The sequence below is a fragment of the Sebastes umbrosus genome, chromosome 15 (assembly GCF_015220745.1).
Source record: "Sebastes umbrosus isolate fSebUmb1 chromosome 15, fSebUmb1.pri, whole genome shotgun sequence".
In the NCBI taxonomy this organism is placed as follows: Eukaryota; Metazoa; Chordata; class Actinopteri; order Perciformes; family Sebastidae; genus Sebastes; species Sebastes umbrosus.
In genome coordinates this window covers 4,908,123-4,927,508 of record NC_051283.1, presented here as the reverse complement: position 1 = coordinate 4,927,508, position 19,386 = coordinate 4,908,123, and the positions used below count along the sequence as shown (strand labels likewise).

General features: G+C 38.2%; 1 protein-coding gene and 1 long non-coding RNA gene across 7 annotated transcripts in view; both read left to right on the top strand.

Moving 5' to 3' along the window:
- Positions 1-19,386, top strand: part of LOC119503890 (major histocompatibility complex class I-related gene protein-like) — a 121,248-nt gene that overhangs the window by 57,358 nt on the left and 44,504 nt on the right. For 2 of the 6 annotated variants that reach the window (XM_037795910.1, XM_037795908.1), the window contains exons 2-3: positions 16,454-16,720; positions 18,979-19,257. The exons of the other annotated variants lie outside the window; for them this stretch is intronic. In XM_037795910.1, coding sequence (XP_037651838.1) covers positions 16,454-16,720; positions 18,979-19,257 — 546 coding nt within the window. The remainder of the gene's footprint in view (positions 1-16,453; positions 16,721-18,978; positions 19,258-19,386) is intronic. 6 annotated transcript variants of the gene reach the window in all.
- Positions 4,326-5,028, top strand: LOC119503892. Its single transcript, XR_005210406.1, has 3 exons — positions 4,326-4,385; positions 4,568-4,585; positions 4,748-5,028. It is a non-coding gene; the product is annotated as an uncharacterized LOC119503892 (long non-coding RNA).

Genomic DNA, 19,386 nt, shown 5'->3' with positions numbered 1-19,386 from the left:
CTCTGCCCTTCCTCCCCGGTGCTCAGTGTCTTACCCCTTATCATGTTTTGACTTACTCCGTTCCTCTGGCATCTCTGACCCTGGTTGCCCTAGCGACTGGCTCTACGGTCTCCACTACAGGCACAGCTGTACAGATAACGGTGGCTCCTCTAGACAGGACTCCAACCCAAGAATGTCAATAGAGGGACACTCTGACAAACACTCTGACCTTTCTACCAATAAGAGAGGAATTGATGGAAAATTCCATCACACCTGGAAGTGAGATCAAAAATCTATTTTACAAGGGAGACCTTAATTCTTATTTTTTTAGCAATAAAAAATACTCCAAATGAAGTAAAAGCTTTCAATGTATGTGTTTTTGTATGTAAAGTCTTAATCTGAAAGATAACTATAGTTGTAAATAACTGATGGAGTAAAATGTATATTAAGTATAAATTAGCAAAAAATGGAAATACTCAAGTAAAGTATATGAACCTCAAAACTGAATTTAAGTACTTGAGTAAATGTAATAAATTATTTTCCACCTTTGTACAACAAAACCTGAATGGTGTCGTTTTTTTACTCATAGTCTGTGAGGAGAGATCTAGATAGATTACAGTAGGGCTGCAACTAACAATTACTTTCATTGTCGATTAATCTGTCAGTTATTTTCTCAATTAATCGATTAAAATGTTAAAAAATGACGATCAGTGTTTCCCAGATGACGTCCTCAAATGTCTTGTTTTGTCCACAACTCAAAGATATTCAGTTTACTGTCATAGAGGAGGAAAGAAACCAGAAAATATTCACATTTAAAAAGCTGGAATCAGAAAATGTAGCCTTTTTTTTCTTAAAAAAGTTCCAAACCAGTTAATCCATTATCAAAATAGTTGGCGATTAATTTAATAGTTGACAACTAATCGATTAATCTTTGCAGCTCTACACTTAACTCAAAGTCCCCTTACTCGCTTTTTCAGGGCCTTTCAACCACGTCTAACAGTTGTATTCAGTGGAGTTTGCTCAGTTGTCATGGCGATGGCTCAGCTATCATCATGTCACCTAAATTCCATACTTTGTATAACAGGTAGGCATTTATAGAATATTTCACAGGATAAGTGAAAACTTTGACCTACTGATGGAGCCAGAGGAAAAGGAAAGGAATCATCAAAATTAGTCGGCTACATCCTCTATCCACCGTGGATATTTGTTCAAAATGTCATCTTAATCTGTCCAGCAGTTGCTGAGATATTTCAGTCTAGACGACAAGTGGTGGAAGACTGACCTACCAATATTGTCATCCCTAGAACAATACAGCGGGACAACACACAGCGGGTTCTCATCCCATCTCGTCACATACTGGCGCTCAATGGTGACTTGTGCATCGGTATCTAACACCAACAGCCGTGACAAAGCGTCGGTTTTTACAGGGCCGCTGCTAGCCATCTACAAACGTTGTAGATCCAAAATGTTTTCAGATACACATTTTGGTGAACTGTTTTCGTGAAATAAGAGAAGAAAGTTTCCAAACGAGCCTCCATATTGTTTCCAGTTTGAAAGCTGGGAGCAGCAGCCCACGGAGAGAAAGTGTTCGTCCAATCAGGTGCCGAGTATATTGTGTCTAGTGGCAGCCAAGAACCCAGGAAGTGAGCCGGTCGTCGATCCGGACTTTCGTAGTGGCCAAACGGCGGTACTGCAACTTCCGTGTCAGTCACGTGATGCCATTGGGCACCAAAATACTTTTTCCCATAGACTTACATGGGGAAAGAGACGTCTGTAACTCAGCGGATAATTTTTTTTTAGGTGAATCAACATCCTAGTACGAACACTCTAATAGTCCTTATTTTAAAAAAATCTGTTTTTAAGCACTTAAACGCAATAATAGCTGAAATCAGAGTTATTTCCCTTCCTCCGTTCATGTGAGTGAGACCCAGACCGAGGCTGGAGCGCAAGCCCTGACGACAGCGTGATGTTGGGACCCTGTGACCGAGTCATGTGACCGAGCGGACGCTACTGCACATGTCCCATCCATAGTCCATCTGCCCAAGATCCGGGGACTTTTCCAGACGGAAGTCGAGCCATTTAGGCTTCATGCGCCACCGATCAACTTCCATAGGAATGAACGGGGCCCCGCCTCCAATGCTGTATCCAGTTCTCTTAATACATCCACGGTGGCAGCCCACCAAGCGTCCAATGCTGGGAAGCGGAGCGTCCCCTCTCGATAAAAAACACCCCAGTGGACTCGTACCATCAGGCGCAATGGACCACACCACAGGATGATGGAGGAGGGGGGCACCATAATTCATTTTATTGTTTCGAGCAAATATGTATAACTTTGTATTGCCTATAATGGTCTAATGATGCGAGCTGTAGTTGTGCACTTGTGCTTCATCTTAAATTTAAGTAATTCATCATTATGATTATTATGATGATGATCATAATTGTGATGCCTCCTCCGGCACATAAATTATGGTAGTAATGGGACAGACCATGCACAATTCCTGCTGTGCTAATTAATGTGTTTTAAAGAACTGACAAACAGTCAGATGCCTGTAGGCATATAGCACACACTTAAAAAGCAAATATAGTTTGCAGAGGTGCAATTATCAATGAAAAAAGTGATTTATTAAAAGATTCAACATTTAAAACCACAAAAAAAACCTGCAGGACTTGGACTGAGATCTGGAGATAAAAAGACATTGAGGAAATTAGAAAGAGAAGTAAGTGATCATTCCAGTGCACACTGTAAGCATGTACAGTATGTAACATAATGTATTAATCATTGTTTTATATATATATATATATATATATATATATATATAGTATCGTCGTATTCTATCATTGTGGATTAGGGGTTGTAATTAATCTTCATGGTAAACTTCCTTAATAATATATTAACTTCCACCGCTCACTTTTAAAGCGAAGTGACAGTAACTCCTTGAATGGTTTGATTATGACGGTTTCAGTTAACAGCAGTGGTGAGTGAATGTAACGTTATGGGCTATTTTTAGGCTACTTACGCATTGAGTCGCTCCACTATTGTCTACCACCTTTTTATCTCGCTGTTTTATTACAGCAGCCGACAGCCGTGTCTCCTTTTCTACATATTATATGTTTAACTTCCTCGTAATCTTCCATTAAAAGCTGTTTCTCACTGGGTTTAAAGTATGCGGAACACTTTTACTCCATTTCAGCATCAGTAAATCTGTGATCGACCTCGTGATCTGTTGAGGAAAGTAGTGAATGCGCATCTATCTGAATTACTTCCACCTGGCTCAACCTATTCGCTCCTCTTCAGCCCGGCTTGGCCTTCATGAAACCTATTAAACCAGGATGAACTGACTAGACTAGGTCAACCCTCGCTTTCTCTCTTATCCTGGATATCTTTATTCTGCTTTGTGAAACAGGCCCCTGGCTTCACTAACCCTAACAACTGAGATCCCACTAAGCGGTCCTACGACGCTGGTTATCAACTCGGTAAATCAACCCAGGGTTTCTCAGTCTGGCTGTGAGCGCGTTCACATGAACGGGGTGGTGTTTGCAGCATCTGACCAATAAAAACTTCCATACCAAACACAGACAAGTCCACAAACTTGCAGACAGACAGGCAGAGCGGCACATTTTATAAAAGGATGATTAAGTTAAACACTTAATCCAGACTAAAAGTAACACAGTTGAAGCTGCCAAATTAAAGGGATTTATTAATTTAACGGAACACTCAAAAGTCAGATATAGTCGTGTAGTTATAAATATATTTTAAGAGAGCAATGGATGAATAGATTACACGTCTTTATACCCTGTGGCTCCATTATGGAGTGTATGACTATTTGAACCTTCTTTCAGCTGAGCCCCCCCCCTAGCCCCCATCTGTCCTTCCTGCATTTGTCAGTTTAAACTGTGTTGTTTATAGCCTGATTATGACTGTAACTTCTTCCTTTGTGTGTAATATTATCATACAATCACCGCACAGAGCTCTGATTGGTCAGTAGGAGGTGTTTTTATAGAAGTTGATCTCTTATCTGGAACATAACCTGCTCCGGAGCAGGTCATCTGTTCAGCATCAGTTTTTGGCGATCTAACCCGGTAAGAATTGATCCATCTTTGTAGGACGGAAAACCCCGAAGAATTAACCCTGAAGTTACCTCACTAACCCCAAATCCTGCTTCGTAGTACAGGCCTCTGAGGGCGGATCCGCACCTCAGTCAACCAAGGTCCAAGCTTCTGACCCACATCGAAATATTTCGCAGCACACAGTGTGAATGAACCCAAAGTGTGAATGTTCTGTTTGGTTCCAGTTCCTCCTGCAGGGTTCCCTGCTGGTCCTGTTATTGGAGTTGTTGTAGGACTGCTGCTGCTGCTGCTGGCGGTCTGCATCGCTGGACTCTTCATCTGGAGGAGGAACAATAACGGTGAGGAACAGAGATGTTTTTATTCCTCTGATGAATTCAAATAAATACCTGTGATAGTCTCGTCCTGCATATTTAGTGTGGTACTTCTGGTAACTCAATCCATTTATTTGACAAGTGATAGTGAAGCCCAAAATGAAATGTGAATCATTTTCCAACATTGTTTTCTCTTATCTGTATTTCAGGGTTTCGCCCTGCTAACAGTAAGTATTATACTGTGACATATTTCACATTATATACAATTATATATTTTTTCCTCTTGTGGGCGAGCAACTAATATCCTGTTCACCATAAAAACAAACGTCCGGCATAATGTGGACACCAATATGACAAGATTTCACTTTATTTACTACTTGTGTTGACAGCGGGGCAGTGAACATAGAAGAGGATGCTGAACTCCACAACTTATCGTCTCAGAGGACTTTACAATCTGTACAACAAATGGCGTTCTCTACCCTTCATTTGGATAAAGAAAACCACCCAAACTCATTTAATAAATCTCTCTAATGAGAGCTGCTCATCTGATTGGCTGCCATACAGAAGGAGAGAAGATGTATTCAGATGGACTTGCATTTATATAGCACTTTTCTTGTCTTCCGACCACTCAAAGCTCTTTACACTACATGTCAGCATTCACCCGTTCACACACACATTCACACACTGATGGCAGAGGCTGCTGAGGTTCCAACTTTGCCCATCAGGATCTAATCTAAATACTCATTCACACACCGGTGGCTATGCCTTCGGGAGCAATTTGGGTTAAGTGCCTTGCTCAAGGACACATCGACATGTGACCAGAGCAGCCGAGGATTGAACCACAGTATGTACCTCAAAACTGTACTTAGGTACTTAAGTAAATGTAATAAATTACTTTCCACCTTTGTACAACAAAACCTGAATGGTGTAGTTTTTTCATTCATAGTCTGTGAGGAGAGATCTAGATAGATTACAGTAGGGCTGCAACTAACAATTATTTTCATTGTCGATTATTTTCTCGATTAGTTGTTTGGTCTATAAAATGTCAGAAATTGGTGAAAAATGTCGATCAGTGTTTCCCAAAGCCCAAGATGATGTCCTCAGATGTCTTGTTTTGTCCACAATTCAAAGATATTCAGTTTACTGTCATAGAGGAGGAAAGAAACCGGAAAATATTCACATTTAAGAAGCTGGAATAAGAGAATGTTTTTTTTCTTACAAAAATTACTCAAACTGATTAATTGATTATAGTTGACAACTAATCGCTTAATCGTTGCAGCTCTAAGGTAGATTTATTTTTATTCTCATGTCACACCTCAAAGTTCTGCTCTTCTGTCACATTGTAGTTGTTCTTTTTTAGTAATCACTTTAACAGACCAGCAGAGGGCAATGTTGTTCTTTACTTCCTCTCTCCAGGTTTCCATGATATCAATTCAAATTAGGAATATCTTTAAAATCTTGTATTAAATCTATCTTTTTATTTTTTTTTCATCCACTTTTGCAGACTGCAGCAAGAAACGTCTCGACTCACTAAACTGTAATCAGTACTATTTAGCTGCATCACTTACAAACTTTGTCTATGGATTTCTCAAACATTAGGGTCACATAGTCCCACTGCATATGGATTGTCTCCAGTAAACCACATGGAAAAAGTCAAGTTTCTGATTTAATACTGAATCGAGTACAACATGCTGAATGTGGTGGAAAAAGTATTCATTATTGTGACTCAACGTTTTTTCCTGTTATTCTTGTTGCTGCAAAACTTGTTTGATTTAGTCACTTTTTAGTGAGACATCGAGGAACCACCGTTTGTCACACTGAACTTACAATGATATCACTAGCCTACTGTTGTTTTTATATAGGCCTATACGCCATTGTGTCACAAAACGACACCTTAACTGTACATATGTTTTAGTTTAGGCAATTAAAAGGGAATACAAACTGGGAAAAATAAGTTCGGAAACTTGTGTTTGGTGGATTATTTCTCTGATGTTATAATGCTAATTGGTCATTGTATTTTACATCGTTGGAAAGCCTGTTTATTTACCTTCACAATGATGTCCAACTTGTAAGGATCATGCATTTGTGGGATGAGCAGCACAGCTGATTACGTGGGTAGCGCCCAAGAAAAATTTGCCAAAATGCTCTGCCAATGGTAAACAGTGTATTCTCCTGTTGGTATTGACTCTTGTTTTGAGTTGGTTGGTGGATTGGATGATTGAACTCTCTATCAGTAACAAGGAACAAACAAGACATATTGGCTATTTTACACTTTATTCATTTAATACACCGTCAGGAGCCTCAGTAGTGGTGGAAGATCCATATGCAGCCACAACAGCCTGTCACCTCCTCCTCATGCTGGTCACCAACCTGGTCACACGTTGCTGTGGGATGGCGTTCCATTCCTCAACCAGGATTCATTTCAGGTCAGCCAACGTGGTTGATTTTGTGTTAGATAGCAGGAGCATCCTAGAGGAGAACAGGATGTAGCTTCTCTGTGACTGACACTGTAAATAAATACATGTGTGTGTAGCCTGGTCCAAAAAGTCTGAAGGAAAAAGAGTCTATCAGCTTTAACAACAGCTTTAGAATAAATTGTATTTTATATAGATATATTTGCAGAGGTGGAATTATAATGATTTATTCTTATAATTATAATTATAATTAAATGTAACTAAGTCCATTTAGTCAAGTAGTGCCTTCTTAAGTACCATTTTGAGGTACTTGCAGGCTACTTTACTTGAGTATTTCCATTTTATGCTACTTTACACTTCTACTCCATTACATTTCTAAAGCCTAAATTAAATATACAGTAGTCATGAATTAAGGTTACATGATATATTCCATAATTCTACGGTCTGGTACCACTGACTCAGTGTTTACCATTTTAAAGCGTTCTACCTAGATTTCAGAAGTGGCAGACAAAAATAATTGAGTGGCCGGTAGAAATGTTCAGTGACCTGCTGAAGTAGCAGGTGAGGAAAAAGGTTAATTTCAGACCCAGGATCTATCAGACAAATATGATATAGCAGATGTATTCAATGAATTTAATGTCTATGGGTAAACACAGAGGTTGTGTCTGTTGCATCAAACCACTGACAGTAGCTTCAACAAGAGGCAAGAGCTAAACACAATCGTTTTCTAATCATAATGCTTTGATTATATGTGATGAACAAACATCTAACACTCAGACAATCTCTCTTTTTCTGTCTTTAGTTACAGATGGTGCTGCTTGATCATGAAACTCCATTTGGAAATGTGGTATTTGTTGTTAAGAACTGCTGTTAATCACCACAGTTCTGCCAGGGGTTACTGTGACGTCACTATTTTGGTGTGAGCGCCATCTTTTGGCCAACTTGGACTACTTCAATTCTTCCTTCAGTCCATGAGGAGGAACCACAGAGACATGGAAACATGATGCCTCTGACTGTTGTGGGGAGAGAAAAAACATTATTCTGATAAAGGAGATTTTTCTAACAACCTGTCTATAATTGCGTCTTCGGCTCATATCTACTGTACATATTTACTGCACAATCCAGCATTTCTAGAGAATCTGAAGCACTGATGCCAGAAAGGCTCAACTTTGGAATTGTTTAGTAACTCTGAAGTTTACAACTGTCGATCAAAACCCTGTTGTTGGTTGTCAGATGTGTGAGATACGCAAGTTCAACTAAATATAAATGTACTATAAACCTCCGTTATTATGGTAACTGTTGAAAACTGATACAACAGCTAAAAATAATGTATCATTATTAAAATTGAAATACAGTTGATTTCAGGATATAAAGATGCAAGTTAGCTATGCAATTACACTGCCCTGACTCTAATGAGATTATCATACAAAACAAAAATGACAGTTCAGATATTTTTTGTGGAATGAAATACAGACTAATCACACATTTGTTATTAATATTTGTATTATTTTTAAAATTAAATGGTATCTTTTTGCCCAGCTAAATTTAGGTACTCAGTAAACTTTAAAGTACAGTGGACACTCCTTAAGGCAACATGCCAGTGTTTCCAGTGTAATGTGTGAAACCAATGATTATAAATTACGCTATTAGTATATTTTGTGTTTTTTTAATAATTGCTATATTATCACCATTATTTCAATAAATTCAGATCATAACTAATATTATTATATTTGTTGTTACCATTATTTATTTATATACTACTATTTGCCTGTTATTCTGATTGCTCTTATTAGTATGATATTGATAAGGTGCCTGAAAATGAACATAATAGTAATTGCAGTAGCAGTGTTAGTGGTAGCCTATAGATTTGTGATGGTCACAGCCACACAGGGTAATATCATTCCGGTTCACACTCTCTCATCTCATTAGTTTACTACCTACACAGGTTCATTTAATTTGCAGCCAACTACACCTTTACAATTAACATCACATATTTGTTTATTTGTGTTTTACCTTATATAGTTTAGATTCACACATTAACACTGTGAGGTTACACATATTATTATTTGTTATATTAATCATTTGTTTCTTTGTTTGAGTTGGCTGTTGGGGGAGCTGACTTCCTGGTGGAGATAGGGGTGTGGCTGAGGACTCAAACCAAGTGCTGCCTTGAGGACTCAAACTGGGCCAAACCAAGTGCGGCCATGTTATGGGGGGGATTTGGTTGTAGTTAGTTCTGCTTAGTATTTAATTATATTTTGTGTCCCTCTTGTTTACCCCTTTGTGTTCTATTTTGGTTTGGCTAAGCCCTATATATATATGCCCTCATGTTTCATTGTGGAGGTTAGTTTTGTTCAGTTAACATCTTGTTTAATAGTGGGAATAAGTATTGTTATATTACTTTAACCTCTTTTTTGTTAGACCTAGGTATTCAATTATTGGTTAATAATGTTTTGTTATTTTTTGGCTGAATAAAAAGCCCAAATTATTTCAACAACTCCTGTTTCCTCGTTGCTTCACTGCTTGGTCCCTTACAGATTTAAAACATGATCAGTGTTTGCCCCCCAACATGCCACAGCAAAGAAGAGGACACTGGCTACTACAAACTGGTAAAACATCTGCAGCAGCCTATTGCAGACATTGAAGGACCTGAGCCTCCTCAGGAAGAACAGTTTGCTCTGTCTCTTCCTGTAGAGGGCCTCGGTGTTGTCGTTCCAGTCCAGTTTATTGTTCATGTGTACTCCCAGGAACTTGTAGGTGTCCACCACCTCCACCTCCTCCCCTCGGATGGTGATGGGAGTTAGGGGCCTCTTGTTGCCCCGCGGAAGTCCACCACCAGCTCCTTGGTCTTTTTAATGTTGAGCTTGAGGTGATCGTTGTCACACCACCCTACGAAGTTCTCCACCAGGGCTCTGTACTCCTCCTCGTTGTCATCCGTGATGCAGCTGACGATGGAGGAGTCATCGGAGAACTTCTGTGGGTGCCACGTACCCCAGTTGAAGTGGAAGTCGGAGGTGTAGGTGGTGAACAGGAAGGGTGACAGCACAGTTCCTTGGGGGGTGCCGGTGTTGCTCACAAGCACATCTGACAGGCTGCCCTTCAGTCTGACATTATGTGGTCTGCTGGTGAGGTAGTCCATAATCCAGGCCACCAGGCCATGGTCTACCTGCATTGCTGAGAGCTTCTCAGCTAGCCAGTGTGGCTGGATGGTGTTGAAGACACTGGAGAAGTCGTTGAACATGATTCTTACGGTGCTGTGCGGCCTCTCCAGATGTCCGTAGGCTCTGTGGAGCAGATAGATGATGGCATCATCCACACCGATGTTTGCCTGGTATGCAAAATGCAGGGGGTCCAGGGAGTCGCTCACAAGGGGCTCGAGGTGCTGCATAACCAGTCCGTCAAAGATCTTCATGACATGTGACGTCAGAGCAACTGGCCTGATAAGCTGTGAACCTCTTTGTCGAGGTTTTTATTTACTACACATTTGTTTGACCAATAATGATTGACAGCACTCCTGAATGTTCATGCAAACTGAAATGTATCCAGAACTGAGGCATTACCACTGAAAACACTTTCAGAACCACACAGCACACAGTGTGAATGAACCCAAAGTGTGAATGTTCTGTTTTGGTTCCAGTTCCTCCTGCAGGGTTCCCTGCTGGTCCTGTTATTGGAGTTGTTGTAGGACTACTGCTGCTGCTGCTGCTGGCGGTCTGCATCGCTGGACTCTTCATCTGGAGGAGGAACAATAACGGTGAGGAACAGAGATGTTTTTATTCCTCTGATGAATTCAAATAAATACCTGTGATAGTCTCGTCCTGCATATTTAGTGTGGTACTTCTGGTAACTCAATCCATTTATTTGACAAGTGATAGTGAAGCACAAAGTGCTGTTTTTTGTTTTTCTGCTTTCATAAATTCTGAAATGTGAATCATTTTCTAATATTGTTTTCTCCCATCTGTATTTCCGGGTTTCGTCCTGCTAACAGTCAGTATTATACTGTGAAATATTTCAAATTATCTATCTATATATAGATATAGATCTATATCTATATATATAGATATATAGATCTATAGATCTATATATATATATAGATCTATATATAGATATATAGATATCTATATATAGATAGATAGATAGATAGATAGATAGATATCAGCAATAATCTGACATCAGTCAGTTGTAATCCTTAACAGGATCAGGTTTTGTAATGACTACATGAAGACTGTAGATCTCTCTTATACCTGTAATAACTGAACTTGTGTTTCTGTCTCCTCTCACAGGGAAAAGATGATCTGCAGCATCCTGCTGCTCATCATCCTGACCTCCTGTATCTGTGGTTAGTTCACACCTTCACTTTATTATCCACAAAGACTGAATACACTTTTTTTTACTTTTCATATCACCAGACTGCTCCCTGCTGGAGGACAGACTGACCCTCACATGTTCTCTAAATGTAGCCAGCCAAGTAAAACCGGGGATCCTATACTTGAATACTTGAAAGGTGAAGTTCAACATTCTGAAAGGGACGACTCTTAAAGTGAATGGTGATATACTGTAGGTGTGTGAGATCACTGTGCATCACCTCTAGTCTCTGCTGTGGACCAGCTTCCTAAAAACTAGTGTTTGTCTCCCTCTGCTGGTAGCTTAATTAAAGTCCTGGATATCCGCCTGGTCTTCTTTAGTAATAATTCATGTAGAATCTCAACACTGTAATGCACAATCATGTCAGTGATGTCACACAGAAATGTAACTATATAAAAAGACAATAACTTAAGAAAAAAAAGGCTAGTAAAACTGTTAGCCTGTGCTCTTAAGATAATGTTTTTACTTAAATTACTCTATATTTTATTTATTTATATTGACCCTGGCATGCTTTATGTTGCTTTATTTATTTTTATTTTTGTATCTATTTATTTTCATTTTGTGTCCCTTCATTTCTTTCATATGTATTTATCTATGTAAAGGTTTGATTGTTTATTGTATTAACAGATTTAAAATAAAATCTATTAAAAAAAAATCGACATAGGCGACCCAATGCATCCAAGAGAAATCACCTGATTCAGGCAATAGGGAGGGAAAAACAGCATGATCTTTCATTACCACGTCTCTAAAACAGTCTTGCCAACAGAAGAAGAAAAAGAAGAAGAAGAAACCAATGCATCATGGGATAAATCTTAACGACAACACCAACTCTTTCAACACAGATAAATACTCACAAAATACTCACTTTCATTGCTGGATTTATTAATAATGGAATAATGCACATAGATTGTTAATTATGGTATTTATTTTACTCTAGCTCTATTATTCTGCAAACCTCAAACAACAGAAACACATACAATTACAATAATGTGAAGATATTGAGATGCACACACACTGTTATAAATGGATATTTTTTATAATTTATTTTTTATTTTTAACTTTTATTTTTATTTTAACTTTATTTACATGGAGTTGTCATGCATGCTTTTTGTTTTTGTTTAAATATGTTGTACTTTGGGTAACATTATGTCATGTATTAATACTTGATTTAAAGTTGTCATAACTAAACATGTTATAATGTCCCACTTTAAGTAGACGACAGTGAAAGCTACTGAAAACTGCAAATTAGAGCGAACTACAAGGAAACTGTGACATTTTGCTCAACATATCTTTTCGTGGATATTAAGTAAAAAAAAATTAGGCTATAATAATTATAATTCTTTTAAAGTGAGTAAATTTCAAAAGAATTTGATCTTTCAGAAAAATTGATCTCGCTTATGAGCCTTTGATAATATCAGCCCCTCAACTGGACGTCATAACTCCCTCCCTCCAGGAACCTGACCCATGTCGAAATATTTGCTGGTCAGCTGGCTGAAGCTCTCTCTCTCTCTTTCTACTCAAATCAAGATGAAGTTACTCATTTTGCTCAACTTGTTCCTCTTCTGTCACGTTGCATCTACAGGTAAGATCATATTGTGACTCTCGCCGTTATTTCTTGTTATTCTTGTTGCTGCAAAACTTGTTTGTTTTAGTCACTTTGTAGTGCGACATTAAGGAACCACTTTAACTTTGTCACACTGACCTTACAATAATGTCACAATAAATCGGACAAGGCGACCTGCTCTTGACTACTGCTTTGCTGGTAGGATAGGGGGAATAACCGTGGGACATCAGTAACAATGCTCTTGAGATGGATTTGTCTTCAGTGAACTTTATTGTAAACTTCACGCATGGTGCACCATTTACACTTCAGACAGGAAGTATAGTTTCCGTTAGTGTGTGGTTCTGTAACCGCAGAAATAAAGGACTTTAATTTTTAATAATTTCACCATATATCTAACATTACTACCATATACAGGATATACTGTGATCCTTAATACTCTTACACAGTGCTGTCAAATAACAGGATAAACAACATTAAAGCTAATAAATTAACATAACATTCAATATCTCTTATGCACTATCTCTTATGGATTATATTCTCTTATATGTTATTATATTATACTGTAAAGAAGATTCCATATCCTTTCATGTATTATCTACCTCAGTTTATGTTGGTTGAATATCTATGCCTTGGTTTATATCATTACCTATCTTTTTGCTAAGTCCCGCCTACGGTGCATTTCTATTGGCTGAGTAGCCTGTCAATCAATCCTCCGTAGCAGAGGTAAATCGTCTCCTTTTTTCTGTTGCTCCAGAGAGCTGCGTGTTAAGTGAGCTGTTACAGTAGTTGAGCTACGTCATTAGTACTTTACAGTTTGGACATTTTGGACAGTGAGAGCCTGTGTGCGTCCATTGAGAAGTAAGTTTCCTTTCTCTGTCTGAAGATATGTCTTAAGTTGCTACATGAGGGATGCATAATTGTTAGCCATGCTCGTTACAGAGTTAGCTCTGTATTTACTGTGTTTTATGATTCATGCCATGTGTAGCGATGCTTTACGTAGTGTTACAGAGTGAAATGGTGATGTTTAGGTGCCTAGTAGAGCCATGTGTTCATAAAAGATAGTGCATATTATTGAATGGTATTTTATTAGCTATAAAGTTGTTTATCCTGTTAATTGATAGCACTGTGTAAGAGTATTAAGGATTACAGTTTATTATTATATATATGTTAGTGATGTTAGTTATATGGTGAAATTATATACATAATTCTGTATTCTGTGGAGTAATGCTGCAGTGTTGTGTGTAATGCTTCACATATATAATTGATATTCATTTAAGTCTTTATTTCTACGGTTACAGAACCACACACCCAAAAGGACACTCTACTTCCTGTCTGAAGTGTATATGTGCACAGTGCGTGAAGTTTATAATAAAGTCCACTGAAGACAAATCCATCTCAAGAGCATTTTTACTGATGTCCCACGGTGATTACCCTATCCTCCCAGCAAAGTAATAGTCAAGAGCAGATCGCCTTGTCCGATTTAACAATATACTCTTATATGAACACATGGTTCTACTGGACAGCGCCCCTCTTATCTCGTACTACACTTGCTGCTTGTCTGAGAGCAGTGCGTCGTTACGAACGACCTCTAGACATGTAAACATCACCTTTTCACTCCGTAACACTATGTACAGCATTGCTACGCATGGCATAACATAAAACACAGTAAATACAGAGCTAACTCTGTAACAGCACGGCTAACAAGTATGCATCCCTCATGTAACAACTTAAAGGTCCCATTTTGTAAAAAGTGAGATTTTCATGTCTTTTATATTGTAAAGCAGGTTTAAGTGCTTTATAAATACTGTGAAAGTATGGAAGCGCTCAATATACAGAGAAATACACACACAGCCCGTATTCAGAAATTGTGCGTTTGAAACAAGCCGTTAGGATTTCTGTCCATTTGTGATGTCACAAATATACACTATTTTTACCATTACACGGTTTTAAACGTAAACATTCTGAAATTGAAATGCAATAAAACGGAGCGTTTCTGACAGAGGGTAAATACAGGCATATTCAAGCAGACAGTGAGGGAAATCAAGTTTTTTTTTTTTAACATTACAGCATGTGAACATGTTCTAGTAGAAACACAAAATACAAGTATGAACCTGAAAATGAACATGGTACGGGACCTTTAAGACTGATATCTTCAAATAGCAAAAAGGAAACTTACATCTCAATGGACGCACACAGGCTCTCACTGTCTAAAATGTCCAAACTGTGCAATACTAATTACGTTGTAGCTCAACTACAGCTCACTTGTCACGGAACTCTCTGGAGCAACAGAAAAAGGAGAGGAGTTACCTCTGCTACGAAGGATTGATTGACAGGCTACTCAGCCAATAGAAATGCACTTAGCAAAACGATAATTAAGGATATAAACTAAGGCATAGATATTCAAACCACATAAACTGAGGTAGAAAATGCATGAAAGGATATGGAATCTTCTTTACAGTTTTTATATAGACCTACACGCCATTGTGTCACAAAACGACACATAAATCGTATATATGCTTTAGTTTAGGCAATAATATATCAATAACGTCGTCATAAACGTGATAGAGGAAACCTTGACTGTTGCTAGGAGACATAACCTCTGTGCTGTGGGAAATGCTGTGATCATAGAGAGGACATACTATCCCCCAATATTATTGTTTATGTAGTATGACATAATTAAATCAAAATTATATATTACAGCAATTCCAACACATTTACTAGGTTTCCTTAATAATAATTCTATCAACTGTAAAAGAGCAAATCTCTGCTGTTAGCAGCCATACAATAATATATATATAAATATAATAAATCTCCCTCTCTGTGTCTTCCTCAAGCTCAGGTCCTCTATGAAAAATATATTTTAATATATTCTTTATATTGAGTATACTATAGATATTACCTCTAGTGTTAATATGTATATTTACTGTTCCTGTGCATTGCCTGGATAACCTGCTGCTGTAACACAAGAATTTCCCAATTTGGGATCAATTAAGTACATCTATCTATCTATCTATCTATCTATCTATCTATCTATCTATCTGTCTATCTATCTGTCTATCTATCTATCTATCTATCTATCTATCTATCTATCTATCTGTCTATCTATCTATTTATCTATCTATCTATCAGTAATGAGAATGGGTCTATAACATATTCTTTTGTAGCTCAGTGTAATTCAACATATTTTAAAATTCTCCTTTTTGGGGTTTTGACAATCAATTAACCCATTTGTGCCCAAAGACTATATTTAGTATGATAAGGACACATTTGTTCTGATCGGTCAAAAATTTGTACGGACATACTTTGGGCAAGTATCTAACAGTACAACTTTGAAAGATAACATGAAAAATCACACTTTTTACACTATGTGCATATGTGTGCATATCTTTGATATTCAACTCTGTATGAGTTCATAGATACCAAATACTTGATTGTGCCCTTTGTAGTTTCTGAGATACAGCCATTTTCTTATCATACTACTGTATATCTCATCTGAGGACATGTGACTACTGTTTTTACCTAAAATATAAAGGAGTGCAAAAACAGTAGGCCCATGTGCCCAAAGACTATATTTAGTATGAAAAGAAAAACTCACTTTTCAGCCAAACGGTTTGACCGATTTTGAAAATGTCTTCAAATTTGTGCTGAGACAAGCCCAAAACACAAAATTTCAGTTGTGGGCACAAATGGGTTAATCAATCAACCCCTCAAAAATATTTAAAATCCAATTCAAAACCTTCTTTGTCTTGCAGTGAAACACTCCCTGAAATTTTTCCTTACTGCAACTTCTGGATTCCCAAACTTCCCAGAGTTTGTAGCTGCTGCGATGGTCGATGAAGTGCTGATGGGTTACTGTGACAGCAACATCAAGACCCCAGAACTCAAACAGGACTGGATGAGGAAACTAATAAAGGATGAGCCACAACAACTGGAGTGGTATTCTCAGGAGTGTTTTACTCAGCAGCAGTTCTTCAGAGACATCTTGGACAGCCTGAAGCAGCGCTTAAACCAAACTGGAGGTACAGTATGTTTATGTTCATATGTAACTTTTTACTGGTGAAATGTTTCCTCCCTCTGAGGTGAGACGTAGCTTACAGTATAAACACACTGAGCCAATGTGTGTGTGTCTCTGTGGTGAAGATGTCATACTATCTGTTATCCCCTTAACCTCTTTAAGAGGTTGTTGCACTGAGTGATGATACTGTTATCATATGAAACTAGAAAATCTAAGGACTCCATGCTACCAACCGTGTCATACTAGCTTGTCAGTGGTGTTAACATTGCTGTGATGTGCAGATTTTTGCACACTGTACAAATTTGTTTGCTCCTTCAGTAACTCAAGAATTTCTGCTGTGATGAACTTCCTGAAATACTCCAGGGGAGTATGAAGATTGTCGGGGGGTGTGACACTCTGTCCTTCGAATTTGCACTCAGGGGCTTCGAAAGGTTTCTTTCTACAAGAAAACAGTTTTTTTCCTTGCTCAGTTACAGTTTGTTGCCCAGGGTTCATCTTTGGTTGAGGTACTTCATCTAAATCCCCTGATTCATTACAGTCTGAATCACCAGACTCACTTGACTCATCATACTCCATGTCGTTGTTGATGGGAGTGTAATTAGGGTCTTCAGGGTCTTCATCTGAGCTACCTTCACAACCCTCAAACTCACTGCCGTCTCCCTGGATGACTGCCAGTGCATCCTGAACACTGTATTGCTTCTTGTTATCCATACTACAGAAAAATAAAATGGCATTGAAATATAACTGATATAGGGTAGAAAAATCTTGTTTGTCTTTTTATTTTATTTACTGATAGGCAAAAATTGTTTCCTTATACATTTTATTAATAATTTAATTCATATAACATGATTTTTTGTTTACATTTGTTTTAATATGCCCTGAATTGAACAATATCAAATCTATTAACTAAATATCATTGAATCAGCTAAATTAACTGAGCAGATCATTATCATATTTATTATTGTGACATATATGTCACATCAGGTTTTCCGTGACAATTTTCAGGTTAAAGGGCCGATGTGACATATATGTCACAACGATATTCATCTGATTTGTTTCATATCAATTTGTTCAAGAAATGTGATCACAACAGGTTAAATGTAATAAAGGACATGTTATGTAACTATTACAATTCTTAAATGGCTTGAATCTTACCTTTAGCAACAATAAACAACCTTTTTTCTATTTAGCTAGTTCTGTCACATGTGTTAACCTGGCACACAGACATCTTGGAAATGTTGTTATGGGAACACAAAATCACATGACCTGTCAGATGACCCATCAGGATGTTCAGTATGTGTCACTTAGGGACTTCATGAGTTAAAGTCAAGGATAAAGCTTTATAAGGAACTTTCCAGAACGTTTAAAGGACATGTGTCACCGTGGGTTCTTATGGGTTAATGCAGTATAAATCTGTTATTTCCACGTATTCTAAAATGATGTATCTGAATATTTCTGCATACTGGGGTCCCTAATCAGTCCTGAATTACATAAATTGGGTATCACTGTAAAGCCGAGACTCTTGTGGATCCAATGAGCCCAACTGTATTCATGTGTGATGATGTTTGTCCCCATAGGAGCCATTTCAGTGTAGTGAGACCATTTTTTGAAACTTGACCTCACTGTATAAAATGACCTGTGGTGATCTCTAGGATAATCACAGCCTCATGAAACTTTACAGCCACAAACTAAAGTCCTAGAGCATTCAGAGGATGGATGACTTTCCTAGCTACATTGACAATAAGGGGGTTTCTGAGCAGTTTACACAACAGAAGTGCTCGCCATCCAATCGCCGAAAAATGCAATTCTTGCAGAAATCTCCAAATGTCACAAGTTTTTGATACCAAATCACAACATGGCTTTTTCTATGGTGTTCCTCAAGGTCTTGGTGTCTTAATGTGGTATTTTGGAGAGATCTTTTTTGTATCAATTCTCCAGTAGTAAAATATGGTTACATTTAGCACCAAATCTGTAACAAATGGTATCGACCCAAAAATGATTAGGAGACATAATAGAGCATGGGAATGACCATCCTATACTTCTATCACAATGTTCTACGCTCTTATACAGTGCTGCATCTAAAATGAATCTCCAGGTTCCCAGCTTTCAGATGATGTACACCACTTCTATGTGACATCTACTGTTGACTATTTATCTACCCCTGAACATCCCCTGTACCCCACCCCTCTAAAACAGAAGGTAGAATGGTAAAGGAGCTGGCTGTACTGAGATGTCTCTTTTTTCTGTCTCTGTCTCTCTCAGATGCCCACATTTTACAGAGGATGAACGGCTGTGAGTGGGACGACAAGACTGGAGAGGTTGTTGGTTTTAGTCAGTACGGTTATGATGGAGAAGACTTCATTGCATTAGACCTGCAGACGCTGACATGGACCGCTCCAAAACAACAGGCCTTCATCACCAAACTTAGATGGGATAATGATAAAGCTAGATTAGAAAATATCAAACACTACCTCATCCACAGATGTCCTGACCGGCTGAAGAAGTACCTAGACTATGGGAGGAGCTCTCTGCAGAGAACAGGTAGGATCACATGGCAAGATGTACTGTTGTACATGGACTCAGTGCTTTTAAGGCTCTGTATCATTCCAATGAACATAATATCCTGACACATCCTGGTGTCTCAGTACAGACTCATCTGTGTCTGTCCTT